The sequence below is a fragment of the Cryptotermes secundus genome, unplaced genomic scaffold (genome assembly GCF_002891405.2).
Source record: "Cryptotermes secundus unplaced genomic scaffold, Csec_1.0 scaffold561, whole genome shotgun sequence".
Taxonomy (NCBI): Eukaryota; Metazoa; Arthropoda; class Insecta; order Blattodea; family Kalotermitidae; genus Cryptotermes; species Cryptotermes secundus.
The window spans coordinates 723,245-737,088 of NW_019744119.1; the positions used below are offsets into that span (position 1 = coordinate 723,245).

The window sequence follows — 13,844 nt, forward strand, 5'->3', positions numbered from 1 at the left end:
CAAACAGGCCACTACTACTGCAGCTGTATCGGTCAAGAGTCTAGTCTTTAAAGGGGACGTGCATCTAAGTGGGTCTAATTAGGCCTCTGAAGTTGGTTCCTACCTCCAAGTATAGAGCACAGCACATTGCTTACGATGGTCGTCGCGCTAATCGGTGTAGACGCTGCACGGGCGTGTTTCTGCAGAAGACCGGGTTGTTACCTCCAAGAAAACACACTGTATCTTCATTCTCTACGTATATAAGTAATGAGAATGTCACCAGTTGCCTCCATGAAAACATAGCCGCTACTCCGCTGACGATAGAAATACCGACAGATCTATTTAAATTTCTTGTCCTACCTCCAAGAACACACATCGCATCTGCACCAGTAAGGCTGTGAAGGGAAAGACAGCGGAACCAAATATAAGTCACTGCGTGGGCTAAATGCCCTGCTAGAAACATACAATCGGGTGGTAAGCATAGTTACCACTTGGCACGATCTTCAGTACTGACCCTGGAAGGGCGGTCCGGATGGCAGCTGGGCTACACCAAGCAGCCGGCAGGAGCGCTGGGCACCAGGGGTACCAAGCCAACAAGGGCCCCGGCTGGGGGGGCTGCAGGCGACCCCCCGGTGGGCCCCCCACACGCGCTTTCGGTTCCGCCAGTTTCACTCTTGATGGCTGAGAGAGTTGATCAGAAACTTCTCATCATGACACTCACACTCAACTGTACCGGATGGAATGCCCCCCCTTCGAGTGTCCGGTCGTGGGCCCACCTCAAGCACCCGTCATCCATTTCGAGAGCTCTTGAGTCCCACAACAAGTAGCCAATAGTGGGCCGCCCTAGGAGGCGGAGTCTGCGTCTTCCACCAATAGCAGCCCCAGGACAGGGGGAAGATTTAGGGGCACGGATTGGTTGCTGTGTACGGAGAACTGGCTCTTATTGGCTGAGTGGAGGGGAGAGGTGCTTTTGAGAGTGTCATGATGAGAACCTTTGTGTAACGCTCACAGCAAGTGAAAGTACGTACTCTAGTGGGTAGGTGTGAGCAAGACTGATGCAAGGGGCATGTTCGTGCTGCAAACACACTTTCCCGGTTTCGAACTCCTGCTCTTGGAGTGTCCTTGATCTTCACCTCATTTCTCGGCAGGTAGATTTATAATTCTCTGATATTTTAAGTCTCTTGTTTTCATCATTCTCAAAATTTATCATTTCTATAGAATCCTTTGCCTTGAATCCTTTCCGTTTTCATCGCCGTATTTTACTGCTGATTTCACATAGTCACTTCTGTTCTGTATTCTGTAAGCCATTTCATTTACTTCAACTACAAACAAACAAACATAAAAACAAATAAACAAACAAATCTATTAATCGTAAGATTTGAGGCTTTCACGGCGGTGACTATGAAGAAAGCAGTCTTCTGGGATTTGGCACCGTGTATATGTGGTGTTAACCGACGTTTCGGAGGAACGTATCGCCCCCATCTTCAGGGTAGAAGAAAAAGNAATCGACCGAGTCCCTGGTCACTGGGAGGTGAATCATTCCAGCTGTTCTGTACAGTAGACCCTAAATTCCCCCTTGTTTGTAATTGAACCTTATGGTTCAGCATCGTCTTCACAAAAGCTCACTCAAGCAAACTGAAGTCAGTTCCTGCCCTCTTCTTTATTAGGATCGCAAAATTACCCCGCAGTTTCTGTCCCCCTTCAAGTGTTACTTTGCCATGAGAGTTTTCAACCTAAATTCTGTATGCATTTCCTTTAAACCTTCCAGGGGTCTATTAAGAGTTCTGTCGTCTTGGATGTGGCTACACGTACTCGTAGCTCAGTAGTACAAGTCCAGTGCTACCAATTTACCAAATTATTGCATCCTACAAGAATTTTCCGGTTTCATTATTCTTCATAGTCACAGACAGACATTGCTCTGGTATGAGCAGTAGAATGCTCATCGCCGCTAAAATAAAATCACACTTAGACATAGGCTCATCGCTGGCGGGCTCTAATACAGCCAACAAATCCATATCTTTCGAAAGGCAGTTCCGTAGTTGAGGCGGGTTCGATCCCAGAACAGGTCATGTGGATTTTGTGATGGACAATGAAGTACTGGGGCAGGTTTACACCACGCCAGCTCCCTTTCCACCAGACGCTCGTCTTGCGATCCGACGTGGCGAAGTTGATGGAGGCCCTGTGCTACAAGCCGAATGGTCGCGGGATCGATTCCCGATACTATCTTTAGATTTTCCACTTGAGCTAATCCTTCCAGCCGTATTATTGTCCCGGGATCGACTAAGCCTCTAACAGAAATGAGTACCAGGAATCTTCCTGAGAGGTAAAGGACGGCCGGCGCTTACGGCTCACAACTACACCGCCATCTGTGAGCTGATTGTTTAGAAAATATGGGAACCTCGACGTCTCACAACCCTATGGGCCTCCACGGCCTGTTACAGGGATAGCTTTACCTTACCTTTCTTACGATCCGTCACTCTATTATCGATGCTGAGTGCGTCGTTAAATAGATGTGACCGAGCGTCTGCAGTCCGTCCAGACAATTGCTCTACGAGTGGACGCTCTCGGTTTGTTATTCACGAATCGTCTTACCATTCGACGCCGTGCGGTCTGAGCCGAAGTGTTTACTCGACCCTCTATATAGGCCTAACACCTGAGCCTAGACAGTGCAAGCCTGTTTATAGGTTTTATATGACCGTCGGAATAAACGGAGCTTCTCCTCCTTCTGTATGTTCCAATTCCCATCTGTGACTAGACAGTCATTTACCTCTTTACAGAGCCGTTTTACTACTCACATTTCCATTGGCCCAGATGGGCTCCTATTTTGCCTCCTCCTCCTTCGATTTCATGACCATCTTGCCTGTGTAAAGGTTCGGCCACAGAGAGCGCTACGCTATGTTCGCTACGTACTCTACGTACGCTACGCACGCTGTGTACACTCTGCGACGCAGCTAACATAGGGAACATAGCGTACGTAGCGAACGGAAGTCTATGTGGCCAGTCACATTGGCAATAAAGGGAGATATTTTTCTGTTCGTATAGCGAACATAGCGTACGTAGCTCTCTGTGTGGCCGAACCTTAACTGAGGCACTTCCAGAACCTATAAACATCCTCCCTGAAAATGGAGACATCATGCTCGTAAGTAACTGTATATCTGCCTGCAAGACCACATGTCTTCATGGAGTTTAGCCCTGCTAGAGACTCTGCCATTTCCGCAGCTACACAAGAATTTCCCAGAGGTTTACGGAGCCCGAAAGTTCATTACCTGTTCACAAGGGACATCCAATGATTCCTGTCTCGAACCAAATCAATGTAGTCCATACCACCCCATCCTATATCTCTACGATCCATTTTAATATTATCCTCCCTCATATATGTAAGGATATAAGAACACAATTTGAAGAATGGTCTCCGTGAAAACATAAGCCTTAAACCCACATGAATTTTAAACTTTATTGACGCAAATGTCATGCTTCATTGTGTTCAGTGAGCCGTATACAAATGAACTAAAACAACCACTGAACTCTATAACACTCTCCGCATCTTCGCATCTCAGTTGTCTTAACCGAAACTGGCTTTCATGTGTCTTCCCACCCTTGCGTACGCGCAAGCGCAGTATTCCTGCCTGTTGCGACATAATAGTATTCGTGCGTCGTATTCGGGAGGTGCTTTGTTCGAGTCTAGGTCCCAGTGCCGGATGTCATAATGAATCCACTTGTGAGTTTCGTCAGGCCTTCCAGTAAAATCCTCTTACTTGGATTTCAAATGCATCATGACCCTTACGTCCCACACCCTTCCCAATCCAACATTCACAAGCAATCAAGAAATAAATAACAAAAGACATGAAAGAGCAGACAAACCATTAGCCCTTCGTAGTGTAAATATAGTCTTAACGATTAAAATTTCAGTTCCTACCTCATAGAAAATACTGACATATAGACCCACTGTCAAGTAACAGCTGTGTAAACAGGTCACAGTACAACAGCCGTTGCTAGGAAACAGTCCTGTGGATATGCTGTTTCCCCGGAAACGAGACAACACACAATCATAAAAGAGACGTTTACTGTGCGATACGTGCAGGGGCTACATAACGGGTTCAACCCAAGCTCGCGATTTGTATATGGCCTTCAAAATCCCTTACCTATATGACTATATAACACAATTATGTAGGAAACAAGCAGAAGTCATACAAAATCATGAAAATGAGAATATTCGAAATATTGGACAAGGCGAAGCCCGACACAGAAAGTATAAGAGGCTTAAACTTGGAGACGGTCAGGCATAGACCGTTCAAGTGACTAGACTGTCGTGGTAGCGAATACTGCTAGAAACAGGGCATAATCTGCTGTACTGAGCCTAGACTGACAGAGGCCTTGTATATATTGTACATAGAAATAGGAATTAAGATTAAATTTGTAAATATATGAAAATACTGACAATGAACTTACTAACACAGACTATGACTGACAAATGACAGACCGACCTCTAGTCAGAGAGAGCGCCCCAAATGGACAGGACAGTAACTTCGTATAAGAAAAAATATGGGGCTCGACACCAAGACAGACAGACTGACTGACCGTCAGTCGCAATGTGACTTTGACTTTGACTTATGACCTTTGAAGTGACTAAACTGCCGTTGTAGCAGAAAATATATAAGATAGGCACAATCTGCTTTGCAAAGCCTGGATTGACAGAGAACTTGTATGTAGAGCAAAAGGAATAACATGCTATATGTTACTCGTAAGAGACAAACTCATCTTCTTGTCACAAAGGATGTTACATAAGGAGCACGACCTCTAGTCGTGTGCCTCAGTGGGCTTGGCGCCAAGACGAACTGATTGGAGGTAAAACCACCCGTCGTAAAGTAGCTCTGAACTGTGAGTTGTGATTGAGTCAGCTGAGAGTTGCAATTGTGACATGAGAAGACTCACGCCGGGGACAGCTGCAGAACACATAGGAAGGGAAACGTATGTCGTTAGAAGCCTCTACCAAGTAACGTCTATTGAAGACTGAGAAGACTTTATGTGTACTGTAGTTACAGTGATATTAGGAGTGTCTAACTTATTGAGACTGCCGTAGTTAGTTAGTTAGTTAGTTAGTTATTAGAGAGGGTGGGTTTCCCCATGCACTTAGACCTGTAGTGGTCCATTGTGCTTCCCTCTATGATTTCTACCAGCCTCTATATCCTACCGGTATTGGTGCTTACCATCAGTCCCGCCCAGCCAGCGAGACCGGCTCTACTAGCTGAGAGGTATCTATAATGCTTCCCCCATCTACCAGAGGTATTAGAGACTGCTGTTGGGCGGGAAACGTCCGTAATTTTGCTCAGTGGCCTCCTTTGGAGACATGAGGTTCTTTTACGTGCCGTAAAGCTACGACACGGGACTCACGGCTTAAAGTCCCTCCCGGAGGACTTGTTCCCTGAATTTTTCCGCCCTTAAAAATTCGACGATCTCCGCCGGGTATTTGAACCCGCGTACTACGAGTCATAAGGTGGGAACGTTACCTCTAGATTACGGAGGCCGCTGACTGCCGTAGTTACTGGTATTTGTTGTCACGAGTGTTAAGTGATCAATAAATATAATTACCAATCGAAACCCCGTCTACAGTCACTCAGTCACGTGACAATACATTTATTACATTTAGGCGTTCGTGTAGGAATGTAGGCGGAGGAATATGAAGTGAAAGTAGTGGCCCCCAAGCCCCCATCCCCCAGGTAAAGTTCCACGCGTTCTAAGGCATATTCCTCTCGATTCAAGCGATGAATGGCAGGGGTGTTTGGGGTTAAGTCGACAGCCTGTTCCCCCACCCCATACACAGAGTACGTCACTCCTCCGTCAACACTAACAACTCGAGGTCAGAAAGAGACAGGGATATGAAGAGATCCATCCGAGGGAGCGAATGCCCAAATATTGTTCGAGTCCGTTTTCTTTGGGCCTACAACCCTCGCGTCTCTCTGGTACCGTCGGTCAGGTATCGACCTAAAAGAAAACATTGTGTCAGAACTTGTTCACTTGACATTGATAGAAGAACAGCTGTAGGTAATCTTGAATTTCTTTTTTAGACAACAGAGCAGACCGGATCAAGCGCGCCGCGTCCTGGCAACATCGATTTGTCTCTCCTTCCTATCCCCATAACCCCTTCAGTTACAACTCAACAAGTTAATACCACATGGTAGCGCAGTTAATTGAAGGACTGTTCTACAAGTCGGAAGGTCGCGGGTTCTATTCCCGATATGGTTTTCTTATTTTTCATTTGACCTATTTTCCAGCCGCATTATGGCTGTGAGGTCTACTCAGCCACTAACAGAAAAGGGTAACAGAAATCTTCCGTGGGTAAAGGGCGGCAGGTGAGTAAGGCTGACAACTTCATCGCCATCTGTGAGCCGATCCTGAAGAAAATGTGAGAGCCTCGACGTCTCACAATCCTGTGGGCCTCCCCACCCTATTACAATGATATATATATATATATGTGAAGACACCGCCGATCACAGTGGCCATGCGGTCTAAGACATGAACTGCCTTCGTCCGCTTGAACGCTTGGGTCGTAGGTTGGAATCCCACTAAAGGCATGGACGTCTGTGTGCGTTTAGATTTTGTTTGTTGTCCTGTGTGTAGATAGAAGCTTTACATACTGTGACATGTTGACCCCTACCTCCCCAGCGGTACGTGGCGGTAACGTAACGCTCGCGTTCTTATGGTAATAGGCGAGTTCCCGCCCCGCAATGCGCAACGCGCGGTGACGTCACGAGCGGAGCCGAAGAGAGCCGAGCGGAGCCGAAGATAGCCGACCCCCCGCAACCTGGTCGCTAGGCAACGCAAGTCAACGCATGGAGCTGAGCCCTTCTGGAGAAGCCGCCAATTCTGCAGCTTCTCAAGAATTTCCCAGCATTTTATGGAACCAAAATGTTCATTACCGTGTTCATAAAAGCCCTCCACTGGTCCCTATTCTGAGCCAGATCTATCAAATTCATAATATCCCATCCTATCTCTCTAAGATCCATTTTAATATTGTCCGCCACCTACGCCTTGGTAATCCCTGTGGTCTCTTTCCTTCTGGCTTTTCCCACCAATATTCTATAGGCTTTCATCATCTCCCCCATTCGTGCTACATGACCTGCCAACCTCATCCTCCTTGATTTGATCATTCTAATTATACTTGGAGAAGAGTACAAGTTATGAAGCTCCTCATTACGTAGTTTTCTCTAATCTCCTGTGATTTCATCTCTCTTCGGTCCAAATATTCTCCTCAACACCCTGTTCTCAAACACCCTCAGTCTATGTTCCTCCCTTAATGTTAGAGACAAAGTTTCACACCCATGCAGAACCACAGGCAAAATTATAGTTTTGTATATTCTAATTGTTATGTTTTTAACAGCAGACGAGTAGACAAAAGGTTCTGGACTGAATGGTAGCAAGCATTACTCGAGTTCAATCTCCTCTTAATTTCCTCCTGAATCAAGTTTCGATCTGTTATCGTTGTTCCCAAATATCTGAACTGTGCCACATTTTCAAAATATCTGTTTCCTATCTTTATGTCATGGGTTTGCCCTGCATTTTTGTGACGAGACATTAATATATACTTAGTTTTCTCTGTGTTTATTTCTAGACCAACCTCCTTGCTTGCGTCAATTAAAGTTTGTGTGTTTTTCTTTATGGTATCTACATTATCACCCAGTAGATTCACATCATCGGCGTAGACCAGCAGCTGATATGTCCCCTTTAATTTCAGTCCCGCATGCATTCCCTGGACCTTCCTAATTGCATATTCTAAGACAAATTTGAAAAGGAGTGGCGATAAAACATCTCCTTGTTTTAGACCATTCTGGATAGGACATTTATCAGACAAATGTTTACCTACACGGACTTTACTATACGTTTCGTTTAAACACATTTTAATCAACCTAACTTGTTTCATGGGTATCCCAAACTCTATTAGAATATTGTACAATACTTCCCTCCTAACTGAATCGTAGGCTTTCTTGAAGTCTATGAATACCTGATGTACTGTCTCATCGTACTCCCATTTCTTTTCTAATATCTGACGAATGCAAAAGATCTGATCTATAGTTGATCTGTTACATCGAAACCCACACTGATGATCCCCAATAATTTCATCTATATATGGACTTAACCTTGAAAGAAGAATATTGGACAAAATTTTGTATTAAGTTGATAGCAGTGATATCCCTCGATAATTACCACAGTCAGTTTCATCACCCTTCTTGTGAACTGGTTTGGGCAGGTCTTCTCCGAGTAATTTGGTTTCCCTGCCAATCTTCATTCCACCAATTGCTTCACAATCACCCTCAGCTCTCATCTGGGGCTGGTACAATAGGCCAGAAGTGGCCACAGTACAAGGAACTTAGTCCAACCCCACTAGCATTAAAAAAAAAGTTACTGCTAGGCTGGTAACCCCTCTTAAAGTCATTTATTCCTCTATACAGGTCTCTAATGTTCTTGTTCTTACTGTTCATTGCAAGCTCATCGATTTTGTCTTTCATATATTCCTTCTTTTTGATCCTGAAATGCCTGCTGGTTTCACATCTTATAATGTTCAGATTATCCCCATTTAACGCACTTGGATCCTGTAACCATTGCAATTTGGCCTGCTTTCTTTGATCTAATAATTTTGAGCACCATTCATCGAGCCATGGTTTATGCTTCTTCAGTTCATAATAACCTAGACTCTCTTTGGCAGATATTTTTATATTCTCTCTAATAGTTTCCCAAGCTGTATTAACATCTACCTCAGTTTGCAAGTTTTCCAAAGTCGTGAACCTAATTGAGATTTCAAAACGATACTGCTCTTTACCCTTTAGCTCATTTAATTTCTTGAGATTGAACCTCTCCATATGAACTCTCTGCGTTTTTTGTTTGCTCACTGCCAGTCTTTCCCTAACCTTTGCCACCACCAGGTAGTGGTCAGTATCACAGTCTGGAGCCCTGAATGATCGGACATCAGGTATACTTGAATGCCGTCTCCTGTCTATCAAAATATGGTCTATTTGATGGCGCGTCCTCAGGTTGCGGATGGAGGACACGCCCTCCAGTTTTGGAGGGAAGCTGCGAATACATTGAATAAGCAGTCGCGGACAGCCGACAAGGGGTGGCCCTCCAGCTTGGGGATTGGGCGTGGGGCTAACAACTCCTCACCGTAAAAAATCATTATGTTACGAAAATGAACACAAAGCCTCGGACCTGGACGGATTCCTTGGATAAACGACCTAAGCTAATGAAAATTGATATGAGATTTGGCACTTCGAATGTACGAAGTTTGCATAGGGCAGGTTCGCTCAGGATAGTGGCAGAAGAAATCTTAAAATAAAAGTTAGATTTAGCGGGAGTATGGGAGGTCAGATGGGATGGAGGTGGCATCGCACAAGCAGGAGACTATACATTTTTCTATGGAAAAGGGGAATGAAAATCATGAATTCGGTACAGGTTTTTCCCTACATAAGAGAATCGCATCAGCAGTTAAGAGGGTAGAATTCGTTAGTGATAGGATATCATATATAATACTAAAAGGTCGCTGGTGTGATGAATGTTCATGCCCCAACAGAAGATAAAACTGGTGACATAAAGGACAGATTCTATGAAGAACTAGAACATGTATTTTATAAATTCCCGAAGTACCCTATGGAAATTATGTTAGATAGAAAATTTATGGCCGGTCACGATAGCCGAGCGGTCTAAGGCATGTATTGTCTTCGCTCGCTTGGAAACCGGGATCGTGGGTTCGAATCCCACTCAGGACATGGATGTTTAGTTTGTGTGTGTGAGTTCTTATATGTTTGTGTACAGGTAGAGGCCTTGCGACGAGCTGATCACACGCCCAAGGAGTCCTACCGAATGTGTAAGATCTAGAAAAACCGAAGTGAACGGAGAAGTTCATGAAGGTAGGCCTAGACCCTCTGGGGCTCTAGTGCCATGGAGTGTGTTTGGGAAGAAGCTTTAGGATTAGCTAATGCCCCGTTCAAAAAGTTCTGACTATGAATATGATCACAAAATTGAAAAAGCAGGCAGGGTCCAACAAAGGGCTGTAGAGTTATTTCAGAATGAATGTGAAGGCACCATATTAAATGTGGCTGTGTTCTGTCTTCCCCTGACTCCACTTGAAATAGACATATTAGTCAGCTTCACGCTTTGACCGCTTTGTCGTCGGGAACAAGATGGGGCTTGCATTGTTGTGGAGAGAAGCAACACACTGGCACCCTGGCCGTCCGCCAGCCATTTCTCTAGCTGAATATTTCAGTTCCGAGTTTGCACCGCCACTAAGATGTGTTGTGGTTCCATACGTTATGGCATCGTGCTGTATTTCAGTTCCGAGGATGTCACGGCCACTAAGATTTGTTGTGGTTCCATACGTTATGCCACCGTGCTGTATTTCAGTTCCGAGGATGTCACGGCCACTAAGATTTGTTGTGGTTCCATACGTTGTGGCACCGTGCTGTATTTCAGTTCCGAGGATGTCACGGCCACTAAGATGTGTTGTGGTTCCATACGTTGTGGCACCGTGCTGTATTTCAGTTCCGAGGATGTCACGGCCACTAAGATGTGTTGTGGTTCCATACGTTATGGCATCGTGCTGTAATTGTCAGCATTTTTAGCTTGAACATCTTGCCCCCTTCTTCAGGTTACGAACTAACTGTTTTCCTCCGAACACTGCTGCCCATATATCAGACTGCGACCAGAAGTGGGTGAATATTGATTTTAGTTCACGCAGCGGCCACGGGAGCAGAAGTAGCTAGTTGTAAGGTCGAGGGTTCCGCTGCGTGCAACACTGAACCAATGACCTAAATCAGATGCGCGTCAGTTGACACCAGTTGAGTGGGTTTCACTTCGTGAACTGATTTACAGACTCGAATTAGACAAAACAAACAATTAAGCGGGAGGATAGAATAAGTCATGGTATTCTTTACGTAATTCTTCTAGCGTTTACCTAGCAGAAGTTGAAAACCAGTACATATCAGAAATACGATGTAAGAATGTCGGGGGACTGGGGAGGGTCACAATAGAAGAATTGGACGCAGAAAGAAAAAGCGCAAACATGCAACTGGCTCCATGCCACAGAACCGTTCCAGTAATAATCGCTCACGTATTCGAGAAATTTCTCAGCTATTATGGGACTCGTGCCCCCATTACCGTGTTATGGCTGGGCCCTATTCCGAGCCAAATGAGTTCGTTTTGTGCCCTCCTATCCTATTTCTTCAAAATCTGTTTTAACATTATTCTCTTCTACGTTTATTTCTACCAAGTAATTTCTTCCTTTCAGATTTTATCTCCAAATATTTTGAATGCATTTCTCTTCTCTTCCATACGTGCTACATGGTCCACCATCTCATTTTCCTTCATTTGGTTATGTTAATAAGTTTATCACTTGGTAAACGTAGTCTTACATTTTAAATTCCTTCTTAAGCCGTTTACTCCATCTTCTTTCATGTGCGTCCCTCTTAAGCCCAGACATTCTCCTCAGCACCATGCTTGCAGACGTCCTCTGTCTGTGTCTTCTCTTTGTTAATATACACGCCAAGAATTTTCTGTTGATTAAGCACATATTTTATACATGAAGAGTAGCAAGAAGAGACTGTAAGGATGTTGCCGCGTGACTAGGTGTGACTAGATACGTGGTTTAGATTCGTAACTGGATTTATTGGACACTTTTTCTTTTTAAATTCGTTTAGTGGGGGGTGGAGTCCAGCTGGGCCCACTCGGCACAGCAGCCACTGATTGGCCCATTGTAGCCTGCCCCGAGTGATTATGATGATGGAGAATTTGGTGGAATGAAGATTGGCAGGGGAAATCGAAGTACTCGGAGAAAACCCGCCCCAGCGCCACTTTGTCCACCACAAATCCCACTTGACAGGACCCGGGATCGAATCCGGGCCACCGCGGTGGAAAGCCAGCAACTAACCGCTTGAGCGGCCATCATTGGACACTTACACTCGTTACTACGAGAGTCTCTCTGAGTCACACACTCCAAAGGTCACTGTAACTGAAGCACACATAAAGTCTTCTCCGTCTCCACTAGCTGTTGCTTAGTAGCGGCTTCCAACGTCGGATGTTGCCCTTCCCCTGCGCTCCCGAACCGTCCCCAGTCTCAACTACCAGATTCTCATTTCTCACAACGGCAACGGGTTTGTTGATACGGGGCGCCATTTCTGACGAGAGAACATATCTGTCGTTTATAATTTGATGATGGCCTTAGCCAGCGTAGTCATTCTAGTATCCGAGTCCCGCGGGACTCGTGACCACATTTTACGCTCTCAGACTCGAGACTTTCCCAGCCTGGTTGGAGAGGACCCCTTATTTATGTCCCCCAGGAGCAGAGTGACCCTCTTATATACCCGTGCAATCGGTTCCCCTTTCGTCGCCTCCTACGACTCTCAGGGCTACGGTGGAGGAATTCGAACCTTGCGGGGGCAACCACAATCGAGAGGGCCAGGCTTCCATTATCACGTGTTCTCTCGTTGCCGGGGAAACACAGAGCTGTTCCCTAGTAACGGCCGTTATACTGTCACCTGTTTACTCAGCTGTTACTTGGCAATGGGTCTATATGACACAATATTAATGGACGGAAAAGGAATGTAATATTTTCATTCCTGTCACATCGACTCCGTCACCCGAGTCTCGGATGTGAAACAGGGTGCAGCCACTTAACTAACAGGGCTTTATGGTACACATCGCATACCAGGAGAGAAGTGTGTAAAACCCATAAACCCCGTGCTCGAACCCCAAGACGTCACAGCCAGCGCGATTTTCGCACAAGTGGTTATGGAGGGTTCAAGTGCTGCTGCAATCCGGCCACTCGACGGCTGACAGGCTGCTTGAGTGCTAAACCTGGCACTTGAAGCCCCAGCGCACTGACATCAGAGCCACGACTAGATACTTGTCTTGTTGGCCCCCAGGCGGGGAGTGCCCACGTAGTATCACGTAGTATCTCTATTAAGATAAGATTTGAGGTTATCTCGGTGTTAATTGTGAACACGATGTCCTTCTGCGATGTGATGCCGTGTAATCTTAGGCGACTGTTACAAGTATTTCGGAGCGATGTTTTGCTTCTATCTTTATAGTAGAAGAATAAAGGAATTGAAAAGTGTAAAACAGCAGGTTCTTCTGAAATGTTGGCACATTTCTACCGTATTATACAGTGTCAAATTCCAGACGATAGTGTAACCACCTAAAATTATAGGCATATTTCATCGTTTGCCTGTATTTTTCGAGTTATTAATTTGGCTTAAAATAAGCGAATTTATCGTGGAGGAATTTGGAGCAAGAAAACTGAGAAGACAATTTCCGCCACCATATTTTTTTTATTGCTAGTGGGGTGGGACTAAGTCCCTTGCACTGCGGCCACTTCTGGCCTATTGTACCAGCCCCAGATAATAGGTGAGGGTGATTGTGGAGCAATTGGTGGAATGAAGATTGGCAGGAGAAACCGAAGTACTCGGTGAAAACCTGCCCCAGCGCCACTTTGTCCACCACAAATCCCACTTGACCAGACCCGGGATCGAATCTGGGCCGCCGCGGTGGGAAGCCAGCGACTAACCGCTTGAGCTATGGCGCGGCCTTTCCGCCACCAAAAGTAAGGTCCATAGGGATCCAGCTGGTCGGAGCAGATCCTGAGGCTTATGGCTTCCAGATGTGGAACTGCATTACATAGGATGACGTGGCTTTCGTTGGTTTTAACGAACAGGAGTGTCTACATTCGCTATAAGGGTGAGGAACTCTGTTCGAATCCAGCCAGACAATGAGGAACTGGTGTTAGCGTCGGACGCCACTGTTTGGAGGTGATTCGTCGCTGCTACGGGTCATCCCGTGGGGGAGGAAGTGGGACTTTTTACTTTTAACCTCACCGGTCAACG

At 45.6% G+C, this 13,844-nt stretch overlaps 1 protein-coding gene across 1 annotated transcript in view; it reads right to left on the reverse strand.

Annotated features, from left to right (window-relative positions):
• LOC117283094 (homeobox protein vnd-like) overlaps positions 1–13,844 on the reverse strand; it is a 93,121-nt gene that overhangs the window by 67,647 nt on the left and 11,630 nt on the right. Inside the window, exon 2 of the mRNA XM_033755470.1 lies at positions 494–660. Coding sequence (XP_033611361.1) covers positions 494–660 — 167 coding nt within the window. The remainder of the gene's footprint in view (positions 1–493; positions 661–13,844) is intronic.